The 22,294-nt window shown below is 39.5% G+C and overlaps 1 protein-coding gene across 9 annotated transcripts in view; it reads left to right on the forward strand.

Moving 5' to 3' along the window:
- dab2ipb (DAB2 interacting protein b) overlaps positions 1-22,294 on the forward strand; it is a 195,039-nt gene that overhangs the window by 29,857 nt on the left and 142,888 nt on the right. For 2 of the 9 annotated variants that reach the window (XM_023291111.3, XM_055019094.1), the window contains exon 1: positions 4,592-4,802. The exons of 5 other annotated variants lie outside the window; for them this stretch is intronic. In XM_023291111.3, coding sequence (XP_023146879.2) covers positions 4,763-4,802 — 40 coding nt within the window. In that variant the 5' untranslated portion in view covers positions 4,592-4,762. Of the gene's footprint in view, positions 1-4,591; positions 4,803-19,966; positions 20,329-22,294 lie in introns of those variants that run through there. 2 more of the 9 variants (XM_023291114.3, XM_055019095.1) reach the window with 1 other exon arrangement.

A 22,294-nucleotide genomic window follows, 5' to 3' on the forward strand; every position in this document is an offset into this window, starting at 1 on the left:
CCTTACATTAGCTAAATCTTACCTTTCTGGATATCATAGATTGTCATCTGTACATAGATGGTTTGTGATTCTTTGTAATGAAATCATGACGGCACTCTATGCTCAAGGACTGTTGCAAAGTTTTGTTTAGTGTTTTTCACATCTGTCTGTCTGGGCCAGTGAGTCAGTGAGTTCATGGCTGGATTGATGTGCAGTGGTAACTTCAGGTTTGCCTAACCTTCACCGTTTTAGGGAGCCATTTAATTCAATTTGAACAAAAGTGTGACTGAAGGGCACTTCAGAGTTTTAACAAATTCTTTTCCTGGTCCTTCAGCTAAAAAGACTAAATGATTTTATTTCTCAAGGAATCTGTTCTTTTAGTTAAAGCAACACGTCATGTTTGTTGACACACCATAAGAAGTCTAATTTAGATGTTTTAAATATCACCAGTTTTCTCCTTTCTTGCACTTTGCTTTTTACACTTATCTGTTATTTGTTCTTATACCCTTTGTCCCCCAAGTAAGGTCACATTTTTGTTGATACTACGATGAAGGCTGGGTAATGAGACAAGCAGAAACGTCCTTCTGTCTTCCCAAAGTTATGGCTGTTACCCAGCATTCTCTGCATAGCGCATATTTGGTTCCATAAACAGGACGTGCTGCAGATGCTCAGTGCTAAATCACTCATATACACACGATCAAAAATCAGAGGAGAGTTTTGAAATATGAGCATCTCATTTTGTCATCTGTGCTCGCAGACACAAGCGATGACATGATGATGAGAAACCAGCACAAGAAACATCATTATTCTGGGTGTCTATGATTAAGTTGAAGAGACAGAAGCGAAAAGAATAAACACAGTCTGCCAGCTTCTTCACTAATTACAGGTTTAGCTTTGCAACTTTGCCAATGACAATCGGAGAAATTTCCATGATGACTGTAAAATAATTGCTGAATTGCTCATTCAGATTTCTGTAGTCAATATACACCATTCTGCATGTAAAATAGGATACATTACAATACAAAAATGTGTTACTGTCATGGTTATTCTGTTACCCATTTAAATAAAATGTCATACTTTGGCTATTGTGTCACCTTGAAGGTGTTTAGCTGAATTAGTAATTACAAAGCAAACTTTATTTCACTTCAGCTCAGTTGCATTTGAATTTGAATTCAGTTATCACTGAAAACATACTTGCAATGGTGTGAAAAATGCCATATAATAGCTTTTAAAGATCAGAAACAGCATTGTCTGAACACACCAGATGGGTGTTATAGCAATGCCTGTGGAAAAAAGAATCTGATACTTGGTCCTTAAATTCAAATACTTCTTGTGATTAAAAATTAAATTTCCTTTTATAGTTTCAAAGGAGCTGCAGATATCCAGTACAAATATAAATGCAACTTAGAAGAAGTTATATAATAATAAATGAATTATATTATAGTACCAGGTTGAGATAGTACAAAAGCTTAATTAAAACACACTTGTTCACTCGCCAAATAATTTCACCTGAACAAAAACAAGTGCACTTCGAAAACCATATTGACAGAAGCGTAGCTAAATTTATGCCTAGAAACTAATCAGTAGTATGTGTTCTCGTCCTCTCTTAAGTGTCTAACCTTTAAATCTGTTTTTTTTGCATGTGTGTATGGGCACCTGTACAGTTTTCAGATCCGGATCCACATCACAACACTACAAACACTGACACTGCCTCTGTTTTCCAAAATGATTCAATGGTGTCCCACCTGCTCTTGTCCTTGTGTGACACTGGCTCTAAATAAGCAACTTGATGAATAAAAACTACACTGGGATGAATAGGAATCCACAGCAAATCAGAGAGCACTCTCATCTCGTCTCATCCTCAGACTGAATAGCGAGCGGCTGCCGCTTCGAGTCTTTTGAACTCGTCAAGGTTTCGGTACAAACATGCATGAGTCGGGGGGTGCTGTTGTGCTCCCACCAGAACAACTAAGCTTAATTTTAGTGAGATGAAAGTTTTTTTTTTCTTTTTCTGGATGCAGCTTTAAAAGAGTTCTCAACTCTTTGGTTCTTGGGCATATGCTGCCCTATTTTCCAGTTTTTACTCGCTGTGAGCTGGAACATTTTAGATAGGATTAAATAGAACTGGATAACTGACCGGGGGCTGCACAGTGGTGTAGTGGTTAGCACTTTCGCCTTGCAGCAAGAAGGTCCCTGGTTCGCGTCCCGGCTTTCCCGGGATCTTTCTGCATGGAATTTGCATGTTCTCCCTGTGCATGCGTGGGTTCTCTCCGGGTACTCCGGCTTCCTCCCACAGTCCAAAAATATGCTGAGGTTAATTGATTATTCTAAATTGCCCGTAGGTGTGAATGTGAGAGTGCTTGTTTGTCTTTGTATGTGGCCCTGCGACAGACTGGAGACCTGTCTAGGGTGTCCCCTGCCTTCGCCCGAGTCAGCTGGGATAGACTCCAGCCCCCCCCCGCGACCCTAGTGAGGATTAAGCGGTGTATAGATAATGGATGGATGGATAACTGACCAAGGGCTGTTGAATGGGTTTTACGTGCCTTGTAGTCCAAATGCTGCCTCACATGTGTTTTACGTCCTGCTAGTCATCTTCCTCCTCAGAGTGTATAATTATGACACCATTAGCCAGAATAGTGTTTGTTAACTTTGTGCCAGCCACTATGGTAGATCTTGCCATTGCACCACTAAATATTGGATTGTTTAGCCCTAAAGATAAACTCAAAACCTCTCAAATGTGGAGCAGTTCTAAATTATTAAAAAGTTGGGATAGTTGAGATGAAACTTTTTTCATGATTAGAGCACACTTCACTCCATTTGCTTTGCTGACTGGATGGTGAAAAGTATCTACAAACCAATACTAAAGCAGACATTGTGCTATCCACTATTGATGATAATCAGCTGTACAATTCATTCACTGCAAACGGGTAAATATTAACATTTATTTCCTTATTATTATTATTATTATTATTATTATTATTATTATTATTATTATTATTATTATTATTATTATTATTATTATTATCTAGCTGTCCACCTATTATCTCAGTCAAACTCAAATTTCCTTTGATAGTTTTTACTTGTTAATGATGCATTACTTTATATATTTGTTTCCAGCCATGACAAGACACGATTAATGCATAATTTAACAAATGTTTCTTTTGCTTTGCTATGCTGTGTTAACCACAACTGAACACTTTTTGTACCTTAGTTGATTTGTTGACTGAAAATGTATTTATGTATTATTTGATAATTTTTCAAATAGCAAATCATACAAAGTGAAGATGTCTGTCTTTTGTATAACATAGATTGAAGTTTACAAAACAAATAAACAAGAAATTTGGAAAACATAACAGTAAGAAACATTTTTGAGATTTGTTTCAATTGTAGGGCCATACAAAGAACCAGTAATGAAAATAATTGTTAGTTGCAACCCCTGGTATTAACCCTCTGAGCCCCGAAACCTGCTGAAGGGTTTAAAAGCTATATTATCTTGAAAGAAATCTCCCTGATGACACTATCAGAGGCGGAAACTGTGAAATCGGAAACAATTGTTGGAATTTCAACTTTCTGATGATCCTCGAGCTACTCATCTGTTACATGCTGGTCCATCTGGAAAATTAACCAAATTTTTTTTATTTTGTCAAAATCACTGTGCCATTTAAAAATGTGCCAAAATGAAGGTTTGCCTTAACCAGATTCTTTTAAAAGCAAAAAAAAAAAAAAAAAAAAAGTCATCTTCAGCGCAACAATAAAAAAGGCATTAGGGAATTACCTGTGACCAACACGTAGGTTACAAAAATCCAGGGAATTTTCATCTGAACTTGACTGAACTACAGACGAAGTTTACAGAATGAAGACAAGTATGAAAAAACAAGCACGTAGTAAAATATCTCTAGCATATAAAGTCACCATTTTTTCTAGTGTCAGTAACACAAAATGGCACTTAGAAAAATGTTGCACAAGTTGATTTCACTTTTTTCCATGAAATAAAAAAAGCAATCAGAGACATTCAACTTTTATTTTTTGTTATTTTCCTTATTTTCTGATTCATGGTATTATAACAAATGTCAACAACTGTATGCAGCTTGAGATTTTGCATAAGAATGTCACCACAGACACTTTGTGCCTGATACTGTAAATAAAAGGCCTTTCATATAATTTCATGAGCGGGTCAAAGACTCAATCACCACTTTACTACCTCATTTGGCAGTAGATAGCAATTTACCAGACACTGAATTGAATGAAAATCTGCTCGACTTAACTTAAAAGTGCTGTTCCACCTTTCCTGTTCCACCCATTGTTAACATCCAGGCTGCAGCACTATATATGTTCTCAAACTCTTCTGGCATGTTATTTTTCAAATCTGACATTACAAAATTCTCTTTATGATGAGAAAAAAATAAGCCAAGAGTGTAAAACTGATCAAAGTGGAAACATTCAGCCCTGCCACAAGCTCCCTCCACCCATATCTCTCTCTCTTCATGTGGAAACTGCTTCTCTCTCTCCTCCCTCCCTCTCGGTGTTTGGTTTTGCTCTCTCTCTGTGGTCTCCGGAGAGGGGCTCAGTCAGACAGATGTAACACAGCGGTAGAAGCCTGAGCTGAGCTGGCAGGCTGCAGGGGCCAGACCAGAGCCAGCAGCTCTGACTGGAGAGAACAGCGGAGCGCAGAAGAGGAGATAAAACAGTAGTTGTAGTAGTAGTTGCACTTCAGTTATTGAGTTAACTTTGCCTCGGGATATGGGTGTGTTGATCTGGGCGCTCTTCACCCTGTGAATTTAACATGGACCCTGACAGCAGCACCCATCCAGAGGCACAGCATGGTAAGTGGGATTTGAAGCACCGGAGAAGGAGGGAAACATAAGAAAAGATGAAAGTGATGGTGTGGAAAAATTTTGAGCAGCATTTTAGTGAACAAGGGAGTTAGATCACATGGTTTTCCTGTTAGCTTGCTGTTATGGGCTAGGCTCTCAATTTGGCTCTTAAGCTATTGACTAGAGCCTCTGTGGTCAGTCATGAATAGGACTTCAGTCTGTTTTATTGAGTAGGGGGTTAAGGGGTGAAGGGTGTTACATGGCAATGCGATGAAATCAACTGCCTGCTAAAGACATCTCGCTTTAATGACCTGTTCATCATTACTTTAACAGGGTTGTAAAGTTTCAGGCGTTGCTGTAGCTGAGAAAGGTTAAAAACTGTATGTAGAAAGAATCTTCTCATGGATGTTTGACTGTGTTCAGTGTGAGCTTCATGGAGCAGGAAGCTCTCCTCTTCGTTTTTGAATAGAATAATTAACTGTGGCATATGTGAGGGCTGTGGGTGTACTGTCTCTACTCAAAAGCAGCGAGATAATTCTATGGCTGTGTGAATTTGTGTATTTGTAGGCCGTATCGTGGTTTCACCATGTGGGTGTTTGCGTTAGAGACACATAGCAGCACGAAAGAATGAAAGTGGGAGACAGAGGGATAGAAAAGGGGAGAGACGGAGAGCAAAAGAGTTATGTACACAAATAAATCCAGGGGGATCTAGACTGCGCTGTAGGCCAGAGAGTGCTCACTCTTTCTCCTCTCCCTCATTTTCCGCTGCCTCTTTTTTTTTTTTTCCGGCACTCCAAATGTTAGAGTCTAAACTAGATAGTTAAAAGGCAAAAAAAATGGTGTATTATTAACTGGGCCAGAAAAGACGATGTTTTGTCTTCATGGCCAACGGGAAGGACTCTGCTGTGCTGCTGATGAAGAATGTGGTTAACAGAATGAGTCAACACAGAGCATATTTCCAAGAGACCGTAGTTTCTCTTTGCCAGCGTCTAAGCCACATTTGCTGTATGCACTCGGCTGTCTGCCATGAAGGAGAAGGAGAGACAAAGAAAAGGGAAAGAAAACTACTGAAGACGAAGTTTTTATCTGTCACTTGAGACATAAACTGTCTGTTAACAATCTAACCCAAATAAGTGAGAACACTGCACTATTTCTCACCTTCACAGCAAAGTCTCCCAAAATACAATGTCAGCTTCATGCAGTAATATTAACTATCTCCTCTCAGCCAGTCAACCAGCCTCTTCCAATGCATGCAGCCCCAAAAAGATTCCTTCTAATGGTTCAATATAAATAGAAAAGTGAAGTTGAAAGGGCAATAATCTGATATCATCCGATTACATTCTCACCTCAGGCTTGCACACCACAAGAAGAGTTCACGCTTCCCAAGACTTGCAGGCATCAATTTTCACTCTCTCTCTCCCTTTCTCTCTCTCACACACACACACACACACACACACACACACACACACACACACACACACACACACACACACACACACACACACACACACACACACACACGCTCATCACCATAGCTGTTATTTGCAACAAATCTAAGAGCAGATCCTTGCCTTGCGTTTCTATATGCATGTTGTTTGGGTATTTTGCATGTAAAGTAGATTTAGATCTGTTATCTGCATCTAGCTGACTGTTACAGTAAAGGCACTGTGACTGGACCTATTTCCTGTATCTGTCCACAGAAAGCAGAGAAGTGCTGATGCTGGACATCCTCCCCCACTGTTTATTACTTTATTGAGCATTCTGAGTGGCATTACAACAAGACAAGCCAATGTAACAGTGGTCGCCTGAATAACAACAAGTATCACTACGACTAGGGATGTAACGATCAAGTTCTGCAGTACCGGCCCCAATTCCTTTAATCCTTGAAACCCAGAGCTTCTGGGTGTTTTGCTCATTTTTACTCACTGTGGCCTGATTATTCACTGCAATTGAAAGTCCTGCACCTCTCTGTTGAAACATCACAACTATTGCTAAAAGAGCTGACAAAGTTAGAATGTCGCCAGTCATAAAAAAAGGAAAAAGCTAAAGCAGAATGTTTTTACTTATTTTACAAAAGCTGGAAAAAACCTTGAATCAATATGTACATGTGTCACCAATAATGTGGAAAATGGTAGCTCTACATACTGTAGATATTTTACTTTTTTCTTCACATACTTGTCTGCTCTCTGTTCTGTTTAAACACTGCCTGCAGTTCAGTCAAAAAGTTACTTTTGTGTCCCATGTGTGTTCACTGGAGTCATTAATGGCTTCACAGTTGTACCCAAAGTTCAGAATTTTTTCATTTTTCACAGAATCTGGTTGCACAAACAATGTCTTTTGGGGAATTTTTTAAATGAAGCACATAGAATGAAGTGGTTTTGATGAAATGTCATGATTTTAAGGTTAGATTTGGATGGATTTTCTGATAGAGTGGGATGTCCAAGACAAACAGATCAAGGAACATCAGAAAGGTGAAATTCTGATGATTCTTAGTGTTTTTACAGTTTCTGGCTTTGATATGTGGTGTAGTGTTTAAATGTAAATTTAATGTTAAAGAAAACACCTGCCAGTGGGTTTTGGGGTTCAAAGGGTTAATACTTCTGCTGATACCAAGTCTGATCTGATATTTAAATGTACCTAAATAACAAAGCTCCTCAGTGCCCAGTCAAATTAATGTAAGCGGTCTAATTTAGATAGTGCTGCGTGTTTGACAGTTTAATAACCTGCATTAGCATAAAGCAGTATTGCAGCTTATTTTCAACAGTAAAAGCATGTGCAAAGAGTTGGAAAAGCTTGACAGCCCCATATTATCCATGTCTTTTTCTTGCACAATCTTTCAAAATGACATGGATGCTTTGCTTGTTAATTTCCCAGCGGTTTACCATTTCCTTGACTGAATAACAACATTTTCAACCACGGAAATGTGCTGGTCATCCAATGTGATGAGTTCCATCAGCTTCTCTGTAATGTTTTTAGCTTTGTCAGTATCTCAAAGAAACATTTTTTCATTGTTGAAAGCTACCTTCCAGCGTTCCCTGCTTTATGCTTGTGTGAAGTCGCTATACCCTGTTTTTTTTTATCAGGTGCCAGATTGGTTCAAAGTAACTTTTATGTTTCCATCAAATGAAATGTTAGCATTGCACATAGCTCCTACTTTCCCATTTTCTGATGCCATAAATTGTGGGCAGCATCTGCTAACGTCCCACTGAGGATGGTTATCATAAAGGCAATATAGAACAAAAGACAATAAACGCTATCAGATTTGTTTTACCTGATACCAATCCATTAAAATATACTCGGATTGGCTCTGATATTGGTCCTTAGAATCAACTTGGAACCTCAGGACTGTGCACCAGAAGAGATTTCTCACAGATAAACAGACAATCCCGCTACAAGTATGTCTCTCTACAAACAAGCATGACTTTATTAGGTATCAGAATGAGTACATCTACTGTGCCAGTTTATGGGAGCCTGCAGAGATGAGAGGAGGTTTCAGGGAGGAAAGTAAAAAGGGAGATCCAGAAGAAGTCCTTATCCATGGCCTTCATTGACATGTAAATAGGTCTGCCTGTTTTTGTCCTAGATGAGAAAGGTTGAATGCCTGCTCCTGTACCAAAGGAGAAGACACAAAGACAAATTTTAGTGTGTGTGTTTTCACTTGTGTCAGACAGAACTTTGGTTAGACGGGGAGATTAACCCAGCTGAGATTTCTGTGGAAAAACAAGGGGCTTTTCTCTTTCTTTCCATTTTGAAGTGATTTAGGCATTTCTGACTCCACTTCTAAAATTCCCAGATATTACCCAGATGAGACTGTGGTATTATGTGTGAAAGTGCTGCAGGGCTTTGTCATGAAGAATGTTCAGCTTTTAATAAAAGATTTATTCTTGCTGGTGCTGTCATGTGCTAAAACCTTACCAGACTTTGGAGCTGGTTGATACAGCGTGTGTAAATTTAGGAACTGGGCTGTCAGCTTAGAAGTTGTAATCTAGTTTTAAGAGAGGAAACATTATCTTGCACCAGGCCTCATGGTCAATTCAAGTTCATTTGGAAGACTTTCTTCACACTGGGAGGTTACAGCCTTGGCAGATGAGTATAGTGTAAAGGGTTCAGAGACTGATAAGAACATGATGTTTAGTCTGCCTTGTTTCCATCTGTAATCATATTTGTGTGTCTAGGATTATGTGTAGTCTGTATGTGTGTGTATTTATGTGCTTGCATCTTTGGGGAAGCAAACCTAGATTTGAAACCTTTGCTAGAAAGACAAGGTTAGGTCATTCTGACTTGTCCCACTTCTTTAAAGGGCTATTTCATAGTTTCAGGGATTTGGGTTTGAGGTTATAGGTTAGACTGTCCCAGAATTCCTGATGAAAATATCTGGGTGTCCGACTTTTTTCACTAGCTGGCAGCTACAGTAACTCAGTCAGTCTGTCTGCTATTTCTTTGGGCAGATTGTCTATAGTAAGCCTTTTTTGATGCAAAACAAGGCACGGATGAAAAGCAAGACACTGATGCAAGTAGGCATAAAAGTAAAGTTGCAGAGCTGGATGATTTTTCTCCCTGGGAGTGTATTAGTGACCCCTGTTTCTGCAATGAGCTGATGAATATTGTCGTTTCGATTCCCTGTTTAACAGTTGATTTTTTGCCCACTGGGGGCAGCAAAAACAAGTCATGAACATACCGCCGGAATTATTATAAACTTGGGTTTGATATTGCAAGCGTCTCAGCATTTATGGAGCAACATTATCAATCATATTTCTGGCCATCTGATGAATATAAATCCAGCAATCACTTTCTTTTAGCTATATTTTGGTCTCTACCTACTTCTGACTGAAATATCTGGCACTTTAGCTGTTAAATGCTCCACTACTGTATTTTCTCCAGCTAGTTGCTAAGTGTTTGTCAGGTAGTGTGGGTTTTCTTGCAGCTTTCATGCAGAAATTAACTGAGCGCTGCGTTTAAAAATTATTCAGTCCCTCCAGGAATTCACGATGTTGCAATCGCTCGAATTCAACCAATCTCTGTGAATTTTTCGCGACCTTGCAATTTTGTCCAATCACCGCAATTTTTCCACAGTTTTGGCCCGCCTCCCATAAGTTCCACCCATCATAGCAGTCCCCAGCGCAAACGTAATGCACATACGTCACCAAACTCACTTCCTTGTTTTTGGCTTGAAGATGCAGACATGTCCCATTATAGTGTCTCATTTACCAACAAAAATTACTGCTAAAGACTGTGCTAAACAATTAATTTCCTGATGTTCTTCGCCAAAGCGTAAGTAAACAGTTTTACACACGTGCAATGTTTTGGTGGAATACAAAAAAAAAAAAAAAAATCATCGATTGATAAACACTTCTCTACCATGCAACATAATATGAGAATGGCTGAAACGAGCGGACCACAGACCAGACAAATCACCGTGATGGAAACTGTTGCATCCAGATTTGTTGGAGCACTGAAAGAATTAAGGGAAGTTAGATTAATTACTCCAACAAGGAAGCAGCGGAGTTATGTGATGATCGGCATACGTGAATCATTCATCTGTTAGCAACATTACTCAAAAACGGACAGAGGAATTTGGATTAAATTTTCAGGGAAGGTCAGAAAATGACACAAGGACCAAGTCATTTTGGCAGTGATGCAGCTTAAAGTCTGGATCCATGGATTTGTTAAGTATTTCCCATTGAGATAGCGGCACGACGTCTGATAGCGGCACGGTAACCATGGCAACAAGTGAACGCTGCCTCAGCGGCCTGCTGATGATCACATCATTGCGATCCTACTACAAATCCACCGCCGTAGACGTATCGGAAATGATACAAGGAACAACTGATTAAATTGTGGGGGTGTTTCTGAGTCCCATCAATTCCCGCTGCCCGCAACATATTTACGTCACGCGATTTAGTATGTACACATGCATAACACACGCCTGTGTTCAGGCCAAGGTCAGGTAATGAACAGTCTAGGTGAAGTAATGTGCTCTCTCAGTGATTTTCTTGTTAACTGATGTGACAAGCCGTGAGCGCCTGTGTGCGAATACGTGTGTGCCAGGAAGTGAAATTAACTTTTGAAGCCACTGACATATGTCCAAATGTGATTCATTCCATAGTAAATTTTCATTCTGTGCCTTAAATCTATCAACCACTTCATGTTAAACCAGTATCTGGCTGCTGCTAATTTCCCACCATGATATGCCAGCTTGTGTAAATGGGTTGGAAGGTTAAAGAATTAATTTCGGAATAAATATTGTCAATTACAATGTTGAAACATGTTCTAAAAGCTGAAAAAAAAATAAACTTTTTAGCAATTGTCACTGTCTCCTGCAATTTCATTGCAACAAATAAGCTTAAAACATCGCAACTTACATTGCAATTTTTCAGAAAAACTGCCGCGAATTCAGGCATTTTAGGCCGCAACAATCTCGAAAAACGCCCGTGAAATCCTGGAGGGACTGATTATTCTGTTAGCGCAGCGATAGCAAAGACTCTTCCATGCTTCTTGCGTATGCGTGTCCGCAAGTCATGAAGTACGTCATCTGCGTGTGGTAGGAAAACTAATGGTGCTCAAAGCAATTGCTTGTTTTGAGTACAGACTGTGCAAAGAGATTCTCTATCATCGACACCTTTTAAATTCACCAATAAAGTAATTGTAGTTGAAGTAGTCACAGTGCTACAGTCCCATCTCTTACCAGTTGCTATGTTCTGTAAAAAGCACAAAACCACAGCCAGCCTTTCAGAAACATCCACAAGAGCTCTGTTTGTCTGTGTTCAATATGAAGGGCAATGTGACCGTCTGTGTGCAGGCAAACATGTCCCTATTGTAGTATGAATAGAACTGCATGCAAGTCTGCTTTCAAGGTCTGCATCAGTCAGTGCAAAGAGATGCAAAAACCATGTGCTGAAAGTGGTGACCTAAACAGCCAAGCAGTCTGTACAGCTATAAAGATATTTAAAACCAAAGAAACTGCAGAATCGGGTAAGAATTTTCTTTCAATGAGCAACCTCTTTCTTATTTTTACATTGTAAATACATTGTCAACCCAAATTTTGGAACCACTAAAAGTATATTTCAAATTTTCTGTTCATAGATAGAAAAAAGAAAAGGTTTCGCCTGCTGTTATCAGGTAAAAATACACATATAGTGCATATTATTGGGGCTACATTAGAATACAACTCCAGGCTAGCAACCAGTAAGAACAAAGCACATGTACTATTGTCAGTTGGGATTTCTGGATATTGATGCTGTCAGATTTCTAGATGACTACTTCATACTGTAACTGGGCAGGCTGCATGTACGTATAGGACACACTGCTGCTCCAGCATTAGTAAAAGAGCAGAAGCATATAACAAGTAAAACCTCTCTAGCCTTAACCTCCAGAGGTTGAGACAAGTTGCCCTGCATTAGCTGGGCTGGAAAAGAATTTCAGCAGTAATTATAAATGACAGGCAGTGTGTTTTGACTCAGGAGCTTCTTAACTGAAATAGCTCCGATGTTATTTTGAAATGAAAACCAAGCATCACCTTTGCACCTTTTATTTCAATAAACCGGTTGTCCTCCTCTCATTAGCACTGAACCACATGCTTATTGGAGAAACCTTTCTAACTCTTATGACCTGTCATCTTTCACATTCAGATTGTTGACATCCACTTCACTGCATTTCACATTTGGCTTTAAAATTCTTCTCAAATGCATCTCAAGTGGCTGCTTGTGATTGGATTTTGCTTCCACGCTTATATTTGACTTTAAATGTGGGGAAAGCCGTGAATATTTCTGAATACAGAGGGAGGAAAACACACATCATACACATTTGCAGTAGTGTAGTTAAACAAGAGGGTGGTGCTAACTATTTGCATAATGGATACATGCTACATATAAAAAGAAAATGTAAACGCTAGAAACAAAAGATGCTTAAAAACACAGATAGACAGAGAGAAACTCAATGACAGCTAATCTCGTGATTTTTACTACAAACTAAACTAGGGGATGCTTCAGGTCAGGGACACATTTTGATCAGTGTACCTCTGATCATGTCCTAATATGGATCGAACAATCGGCTCCTGATGTGTCTTCATCCAGAGGAAGGAATGAGCGCAGTGAAAATATTCAGAATGCCTTTTCCTTTCTTTTACAGTTTGCCTTTTGGCCAATTTGCCATTGGAACTAAGGAGTCTCAAGGAACTAAAGTCAAGAACAAGTATGTTCTTTGGCACAATGGCATTTGCCTTTACAAAGCAAGTTGAACTAATCAAACATCATGAGCGACTACTCGGTTCGAGGCCTAATTTGTCAATGTGGAGAAACAGAAAAGTAAATATAGCTGAGTCTGAAGTCATTGTGCTGGTCTTGGTATTTTGCCGTTGTGTGACTTGCGATGTTGTGAAGGAGACATTTGGTGGATGAAATGCCACAAACATGTCTGTCTCCAGAGTTGCAATCTGCTGACTGTGATGTTCCGTTTCCATGTGTGTTACAGTGTGTAATTTGTCTGTTTATGGTACAAAACCACAATAAAGCGATTGGCAAATAAATTTAACTTTCAGTTCTGTTTTTGTTGTGCCTTCTCTCCCTCCCATTTGTCCTCTCTCTGTTTATCTTGTTGGCTTATAAGCTCTTTTGTTTACAGCTAGATAACTATTTTACACGTCAGCAACATCAACAAAACAAAACAAAAAAAACCTTACGTTTTCTCCCAAAATGTAAATGAGAATGCAGTTTAGTTGTATAAGAACATGATTTTGTGGAAACGCTTTTGCAAATTGCCTGTAATCTCCATAATCTCTGGAGTCTGAGCAGGCAGTGAAGCTCAGAACGATGTGTACTTTACCTCCATAGTTAAATGTCCACTGAAAAACTTCTTCCTCCCTTGGAAGCAGGAATAAAAATTTGAGCTAACTTCCTCTGATTGAAACAAAAACAAACCTCTTGAGATTTTAAAAAGTTTAATAAAAGGTTATTGACTCTGTGCTTTCACTCATAGTTTATGACCAACTCGGTTTTGGATTTACAGAATAATAAAAGTAGAGCAACTTTCATGCATTTTTGCACACCTGAATGCGCTGCAGGTTACAGTACGAAAATGTAGCAAAGTGTATCCAGAACTGCGAGGTCCACACAGGACATGACACATGAAAAGTTCATCAAACACTTAAAACTCATCTGGTGATGGTGGATATAAATAACACTGTAAAAGCAGAGCTAAGCAATAACCTCAGAGAGCTGACTGGTGGCCAGCAGCAACAGTGGCACGACTCCATTTGGCCCCATTTGTCAGAAAGCCTCCCTGATGGGACACTGTCAGTCAACGGAGCCCTGCCGGGGAGGGGAGGAAGGGTCAGTAAGGGAGGAGGGATGAAGAAAAAGTGTTGGAAAAAGAGAAAAGAAGAAAATGAGACAATAGAAAGTAAAGGAAAATTGGAATTCGATATTTTGCCGTAACATGTACTAAAGTACATGTTATGTAGATGTGATTATGTCAGTGTGGTTGTATACATGACTGCTTTCATGTACTTGGATGTCTTAATGTTTGTCCATGGTATATTCTGTTGTTCAAGTACATGAAGTGTGTCTAAGATGAAGTGACTGCAAAGGGCACAAACTGAGCCAAACACAGCCACGAGCTTGTTACATGCTCACAACAAATAGATGCTGGAAATCTGCTTCTCACATCTCTGTAAACCTTTTGTAAATGTACTGGTCCCACACTGAGCAGTGAGTGCCAGACAGTCTGAGAGCGGCGGGGGAATGAGCTGAGGGAAGAGAGATGGAAAATATTGACTATGCGATGTGAAAAGGTAACTGCTGAAGTCAGGAGGATGCAAACTAGCAGGCTTATGCTTTTCCTTCTAATCATAGACTAATCAAAGTAGGATGCGAGAATCGCAAGATAAACTGATTTTAATCAGTGTTTTGTTTATCCTGCTTCATTGTTTATGTGGCTTACACAGTTACTGATCTGTGATAATCCACATGAGTATTTATTCCAGTATCAACGCTGGTGGGAAAATGCAGCCATGTGAGCCTGAAATTAGAGCTTTAGAGAAGCAGGAAGATAAAATCGCAGATGATAAAAAGAATTTTGCTATTATATTTCCTTTGCCTTCACCACTAGATTTGCATCACACCTAACCCATGATCAGACTAAACATTACATCATGTCACCTGTTGTTTTGTGTGTACTGTGAGTAAAAGTCCCACGTGGACATTTCACCATGTGAACCCCAAAACATAGTGGGGTGTTCAAAGGCATGTTATCTTTAAAACAAAAACAGCACAAAAATTACACTGTTGATCAGACACAGAAATTGTGAAAACAGAAAGAATCCTCAAGTTCATATGGTTCTTGAACTGCTCATCTGAGGTACTGTTCTGTTGGAAAATGTAAAAAATCAAATCCTAAAATCCTGATATGTCTATTGAAAATAACTTGTACTGTGTAGTTTTTAGTCTACTTTAGTCAGAATTTGTAAAGAACTAAAAATACGTACATTCCTCTGCACAGTTGTGACTTTATTAGCAACTCAGCTGCAACCAACAGTCTTGTGACAAAAATTCCAGGACTTTATGGCTGAACTACAGGATGTGTTTACACAGAACAGAGTAGATAAGTATGAAATTAAATTTAAAAATATAAATAGTGCAATATTTAATATTTAAATGTACATAGTATGTGAAGCCATTATTTTTTTCCAGTATTGGAGGCTTTTGGAAAAGTTTGCCTATGGCTTCCAGGTTTCTCCATTGTTTGGGGAAAAAAAAAATCAAAGAAACTCAACTGTAGTTTTTTTCTTCCTCTTTTATGGTTTATGACATTTTAACTGTGTCATGCTGTCCAGAAGACATTTTGAATTTTGTACCACCAGATGATAAGATACAGTAATAAGACAGTAGTTCTGTCTCAGATACTCCTTTAATCTGAGATGTTTGTAGTTAATTTTAAAAAAATGATAAAAATGATAATATTTTGGATTTCAAAGGGGGCAATTACGTATACTCGTGTATCTGTTTTTCTGTGTTTTTATTAGCATTAAGATTACGATATTGTCTTTGTCAGGGAAGCTTTCATCAATAAATCCACTATTTGTACCAAGGGAAGGCTTTGCTCATGAAGAGAGCTCTCAAAGAAGTGAAGCAGCATGGAGGATTCCTCTAGAACAACTAATCCTCCCAAAATAACAGTGTCTTACGTGATCAGATCAAAGTAAAGTCTACAATAGCTCATATGGAGGATGCTGGTTGCTGGAGGGAGCTCCAGGATGGCAGCAAACAACATTTGCATGTTGGAATCCGTGAACAGTGAGAATTTCAGCGCTCCTCTTATGACAAGTTGGTCAGAGCATGTTGTTCTGTAGGAGGTGGTTTAGGGGATTTAGATTTTTCCTTGATTAGATGGTTGACAGTAAACATATGGAGTAAGAGGCGTGAGTGAAGTGCGATAAAGCTTCTAGTGAAATGGGGCTTTTCAGTTCTGTAGCATGCATGTTACATCATGCGTCCCGCAGTTTTAGCCTTCAGTGAGCTGAATTCCCCCTTGAATCTCTCCACAAAAAGCACTTGCTGGCATGGTAGGCATGGTAGCACTCTGACCCCACGTGCCGCACACAAGTGCCTTTGTCTCTGAAATGGCAGATGCTGGCATTCCTGGTGTCCCATGTCCAACTCTACCTCCAGTTTAAATACACATTCCCTTTTTTTCTGCCTCTGCTAGCCAGAGGAAACAGGAGACAGTGATAATAGTGAGGCCGTCACTCTTATTTGTATTGATGTAACTTGACCATTTTATGTGGTAATTTTCCTCTGACTCAGCTTTCCGAGGAGCACGGTGTCATTTTGTTTCTGCATTAAGGTGTGCCTCAGCACAAACATTTAAATTTTGTTTAGTGCCCAAGGACTCGATAGTGTAGAATGACAGAGGCAATTCTTAAGGCAGATCATACTGTAGATACACATTAGACACACCGTTTCTCGCTTTTGTTGTTGAAGGTTCAGCTCTTTTGTCACACTGACACTCTCTGTGCTTTTCTTTCTGTTTACTGCCTGTATGCACACTCTGTTTTCTCCATCTCCCTTTTTCTTCTCTATTTTCTTTTCTCCACTGATGCTTTTATTTTCTTAACTCCATTTCAGCAGTAACATCTCTGTTTTAAAGTGCAAGGAGATTAATTTAAAAAACTCTTTTGTGCAGATTTCATTTCCGTGAACCTGACTTTCACATGCTAATAGAAAAAAATTATAATCTATGCACAGTCTAAACAAGCACACGTTATATTCTCTGCGCTTGCCATTAGCTTTTCACACAAATCGACTCAGGAAAACAAACAAAGTGACATGGAGATGAGGGATTAGAGAGACAGAAAAGGAGACGAACAAAGAGAAAGATAAAAGGAGAGGTGTGTCAGAGTTGTCTATAGGAGTGGACGTCACTGCTTCACTTTTTTGTCCTCGTGTAACTCTATAGCCTACATACCAAAGCACTCACTCACGGTGTCACTTCAGCCTTGGGGTTTCTGCCTTTCTCATTTATACTCTCACCCCCCACTTTTTCCACTGTTTTTCCTGCTAATTGTTTGTTGAAGGTGGGATTAGACTTTAGCCAAACTCTGGCTCAAACAGCTGGCTTCAGAACACTGTTTTGTCATGCTACATTTAAATGTACTTATTTTAAATACTGAAAGCAAATACTTGATAGCAGTTAGACTCAGGTGAAAATTAAGAATGTCATGCAACTTGGAAGCTATTGTGCTCAAAGTATGTCACTGTCTCTTTAGTCAAAGCTTTAACCCTTCACCGTCATTACTTCATGAGATTATGTAAGTAGAGCTCTAGACGCCTGTAAATGCCTGTGGACATCTGTGTTTACCACCTTTGACTGGCATGTAAACTGATAGGACACTTTGCTTTTCAGCAAAAGAATGTAGATGAAAAATCCCACAAATTGTTTTGGAAATTTGGGAGTCATTAAGTAAAAGAAAAAGCAGCAGTCATTCGGCAAAATGTGTTGAGTAAAACTCATCATCAAGCTTTGGTGTGCTACAAACAAAGACAATCTCAACAACAAGATGTTTATCTGCAGTTTTATAGTTGTGCCGAATGCCTGAGAAGCGAGAAACATATGAAAGTAATAGATCAACGTATTTATTCCAGCTCTGACAATGTCACAGACAGCCTCTGTGCCAGTGCAATTTGTATCATTTCACTTTTACGGGATGTGTTGAGAAACAGGGCCACGAATAAGTAAATGTGAAGTGGAGGAAACACAAAGCATTCTATCATTTTATTGTTACCTATTGACATCCTATTTAGCTTAATTATAGATGCAAAAGTAGATCAATAAAGGAAACATCTTGTCAATGTAATATTTATCAGGTCATCATTTTTCACTGAAATGTGAAATCTAACACCTCTATGGAAGCAGCAGAGTTATAGATAGGAAAAAAAAATTTTGTACTAAAAACACAAAACACAAGTTGAATTGTGTTGATTTTTTTAATTTAAAAAAATTAAACAACTTGGAATCAATATGTTCAAGTGTCCAGAGCTGTTACAAGTACTAGAGAAAAAAATGGTGGCTCAAGTCAGTAATCACTGCCTGCAGTTCAGCCCAGTTCAGCTGAAAGGTTCCTTAATTTTTGTCACCCGACAGTTAGTTGCAGTTAAATCAGTAACAGTTCATGGTTGCATAGAGGAGTGGAGAATTGTTTTGTTTTTTACAGAATCTGGTTAGTGCATATGATATATTTTTTTCTGACTATTAGAATAATATTAGATTAGAATAAAGGGATTTTGATGAAACATCAGGATTTTAAGTTGAGATTTTGTCAGACATTTTCAGACAGAATGCTGTGTCACAGATTAGTAAGTCAAGAACTGTGAGAAAGTTCCAAATCTGGCAATTCTCTCTGTTTTCACAGCTGCTGGCTCCGTTAAATGCTGTAATTTTGGTGATTTTTTTTCAAAAGATAAGATGCCTTTCAAACACACTGGCAACACATTTTACCTTTTAAATCTCTGAATTAGACATTCAGAAACTAGTTTAGTAAATGGTAGAGTCTTGCCTATAATGCATGTTAAAGAAACACTTTTAAAATTTTAACTTTATTGCCCAGCATTCAACAGAGGGGTGTTACCATAACAGAACAGTTTGGCACAAAGTTCATCATATGATATTGTCCTCGGTACACAGCCGTGAGGATTTAATGTGACTAGATGTGGTGAGAAGCGTGAGGAGAGAAGGTGAAGTAGAAGAAAACGGGTGTGAATAGCAGGAGGAGGGGGAGGTCTGCTGTCACTTCTGTGGACAAATGCCTTGCTTGACAAATGTCCGTCCAAGGACAAGAGCAGAAATGTGAGAGTTGTGTTCTTCAGCAGGAAGGAGAGAGGGACGTGGGAGGAGACAAGAAAACATCTAAGCACAGGCTTTTCCTACTTTATTAAACCTATCACCTCTATAGCTTTGGAATGTTCATGTGGTGATTAGATCTTTCATTCTAATACAATTTGCAAGCTGGGTTGTATTGGTTTCCACATTAACAGATTTAAATCATTTGTTTTTAGCACCTCTCATTGTATGTAGATGTAGATGATCTGCTTTATGCCATTTTGCAGCCTATAGAGAAGTGTGTTTTCAGTGACTTAGAGTTTTGTAACACTTTGAATCGCTTTTGTGCCTGAAACGTGCAGTAAAGATAAAAACCCCTTGCTTTTCCATTGTAATAGACACAAAATATGTATTTTAAACAGTTTTACAAAGTGTTTAGCATTGAGATATTAAGCAGAGCTGAAGGCCAACAACAAAATATTGCAGAGGATAGGAAGAGTAATGATCATCCACAGCTCCACTGTAGAAGGTAGCAGAAGTGCCCAGCAAGCTTCAGCTAATGCTTTAAAGCTGGAGTGTGGTCGTGAGGCCCGGCCTGGCCCCGCGGTTTTTGGTCAGCCGCAACAAGGCGTCTGATTGGCTGGATGTGAGGTAGGAATTCAGCTCTCTGAGGCCTAAACTCCGCCTTCTCCTCCTCCTCCTCCCAGCCCCAGGCGCTGAGGCACAACGGCATTCCCTGTGCATGAGCATGTGCACACGCATACACAATCTCTCTCTCATTCGCTTTCTCATATGAAGGGGGGCTGTGGAGCAGGGAGTTACAGACATTTGAAGACACAGAGCAAGGAAGTGAGAGAAAGCAACACCAGACAAAGACAGGACTCTCATGCCCTCTGTTTGTGTGTGTGGGTGAGCTTTTTTTTTTCTATTGTGTGAGCCTGAGAAGGGGGAGGACCTGAACCCTGCTAAGAGTCAATACCCCTGCAGGAGTCCACAGGACCAAACACACACACTCACACACACCCCACAAGCATACTTTATTCAGTCCACTGCAGCTACTGCAGCCTGAATGAGTGCAAGACAGAAGGAGAAACACAGCAAGGAGGCAGGAGTGTGAGAAGGGAGGAGAAATCTCAGGAGTTACAACTTGTTGCTCTTGGTTTTCTGTGTGGATTGAAGATGGTTTTCCTTCTGTTTTCCCGGCGGCAGTGGGACCTTGTCTGAGGTGAGCACCAGCTCCGCTCTCTCTTTTTTTCTCCCTCCTCCTTTCACTGACCAGGAACTCTTTAAGGGGAAAACGGGGGTCTGAGTTTCAGCATTTATGAGGTTTTGTTTGGGATTGCTCTCTTGGTAGAATGGCGGAGGCTGGTTGAAGGGAAGAGGGAGGTGTGGAGGGAAGCTTTTCACGTGCCAGGGAAGAAGCATAATCACTCTGATCTGTTGATCTGTCAGAGAAAGAGGCAAAGTGTTGGTGCACTTTCATGGAAATGTCTTTTATAGAAGAGCCGAATGAGGAGAATGTTTTGATCCAAAGACACAAAGAGCTGTAACATGTGATTCTGAGCTGTGCTTCTACAAGTGGGGCAACAGAAGATGAGAAAAAAAAGTCCAAATCTTAGTCTCTCCCTGGGCTTTCTGCTGATTAATGCTTCCCTTTTTGTGGTGTTTGTGTGTGGAAGTTGGGGCTAACCTGCCAGACCAGTGTAACATCAAGATGACATTTATTCACCTTCTCTCTGTGTGTGTGCCTCTGTGTGTGTTTGTGTGTGCAGAAGGAGTAGTCCTTTTCCAATAATCTGTCGCAAAGGCACAAGGTAGTGTTTAACTACTTTAGCAGTGTGTAGTCTTCATTTATCAGCTCCTGCATGATTATAGTGTCCTGGTAGATAGTAGCTCACTTGTGTGTGCAGCCTCATCATCATTCCTCCACCAACATGTGTTTACATGCTGCAGTCTGTGACCCACACACAGTAGGGCTCAATGTCAACAATTTAGAAAGTTGCTCTTTTAAAGTTGGATGTCAGTAATTGCAGGGACATTAAACATTTATGTTAATTAACGGTTTTGACCTTTTTATTGAAAGCGATTAAGCTGTTACAGCAAACTTGTTTCAGACTGGGGAAAACACTTAAAAAATTGGATTTAGTGTCCGGTTTTAAGATGTTGAGTTTTTTTTTTTTTCTTAAGTAGTAGTGCAGCTCTGTGTGTCCGGGCGTGGGGCGGGCATTGTTGTCCTATTATTAGAGCAAGCCGGGCCGGCCAGCAGCTGTGGGGAAGGAAGTAGGCTCAGAACAGCCGGAGAAGAGGGATTACTGGGAACACTGAGCGGGAGTTATGGACTGACTGGTGGAACGGCATTCCTAAGGTGGCAGGGGAAGATGAGTGACCCAGAGCACCAGACAGGGATCAGTGTGGATCATAAGAGGCAAAGAAAGATGGAGAGGTTGAAGGTCAACAGTGATCGGGATCAGTACAGTCTCCTGTAATTGAAGATTACAGCTGTTGTTCACTGAGATAACTTAGTTGTTGATTTACTGGCATAGATATGTTAAGCCTGCAAGTGATTATTTGCTCAGCCAAATGAATTTGTTTTGACCACTTGATAGTAGAGGTTGACTTGTGTGTTTTTTTCAGGGTTGATACCAATTGATTACCAATTATTAGTAACCAATGATAACTGATATTTAAAGCGATAGACAATATAACAGTAAAAATGAAAATCTCTGTGTCACCTCCACCACAAAACTTAGTTGTAATATAATTTCATATTTATGTTTTGCATGTCTTTAATTAAAAGAGAGCTTTCCAGCATTTTATCCTTGAAAGCTGATGGGCTCTTATTTGTGATGTGTCAGATGGCGATTCAGCTGCGTCACAGCCAAAGTAGCACATTTATAAATTAATTTACTTTTATCAGGACTTGGTTAAAATATGAACACAGATAATTGGCTGACCCTTAATTGATGGAGCATGTGGCTCATAAGGGACTTTCTGAGAACATAAGGTGGTAAATTCAACAAACAGTTCAAAACAAACATGAAGCAGATATAAATTATACCAAAGCAGCTGTTATTTACAATTGAGATGGATCCAATAAATGCATTTATTTCAATACTTGGTTTGTGTCAGTGAACTTTGCGGCTAATTGTTTTGGAACTGTAAGGTAAACACCTCACCTAATCCGCCACATT

The sequence above is a fragment of the Amphiprion ocellaris genome, chromosome 17 (assembly GCF_022539595.1).
Source record: "Amphiprion ocellaris isolate individual 3 ecotype Okinawa chromosome 17, ASM2253959v1, whole genome shotgun sequence".
NCBI lineage: Eukaryota > Metazoa > Chordata > Actinopteri > Pomacentridae > Amphiprion > Amphiprion ocellaris.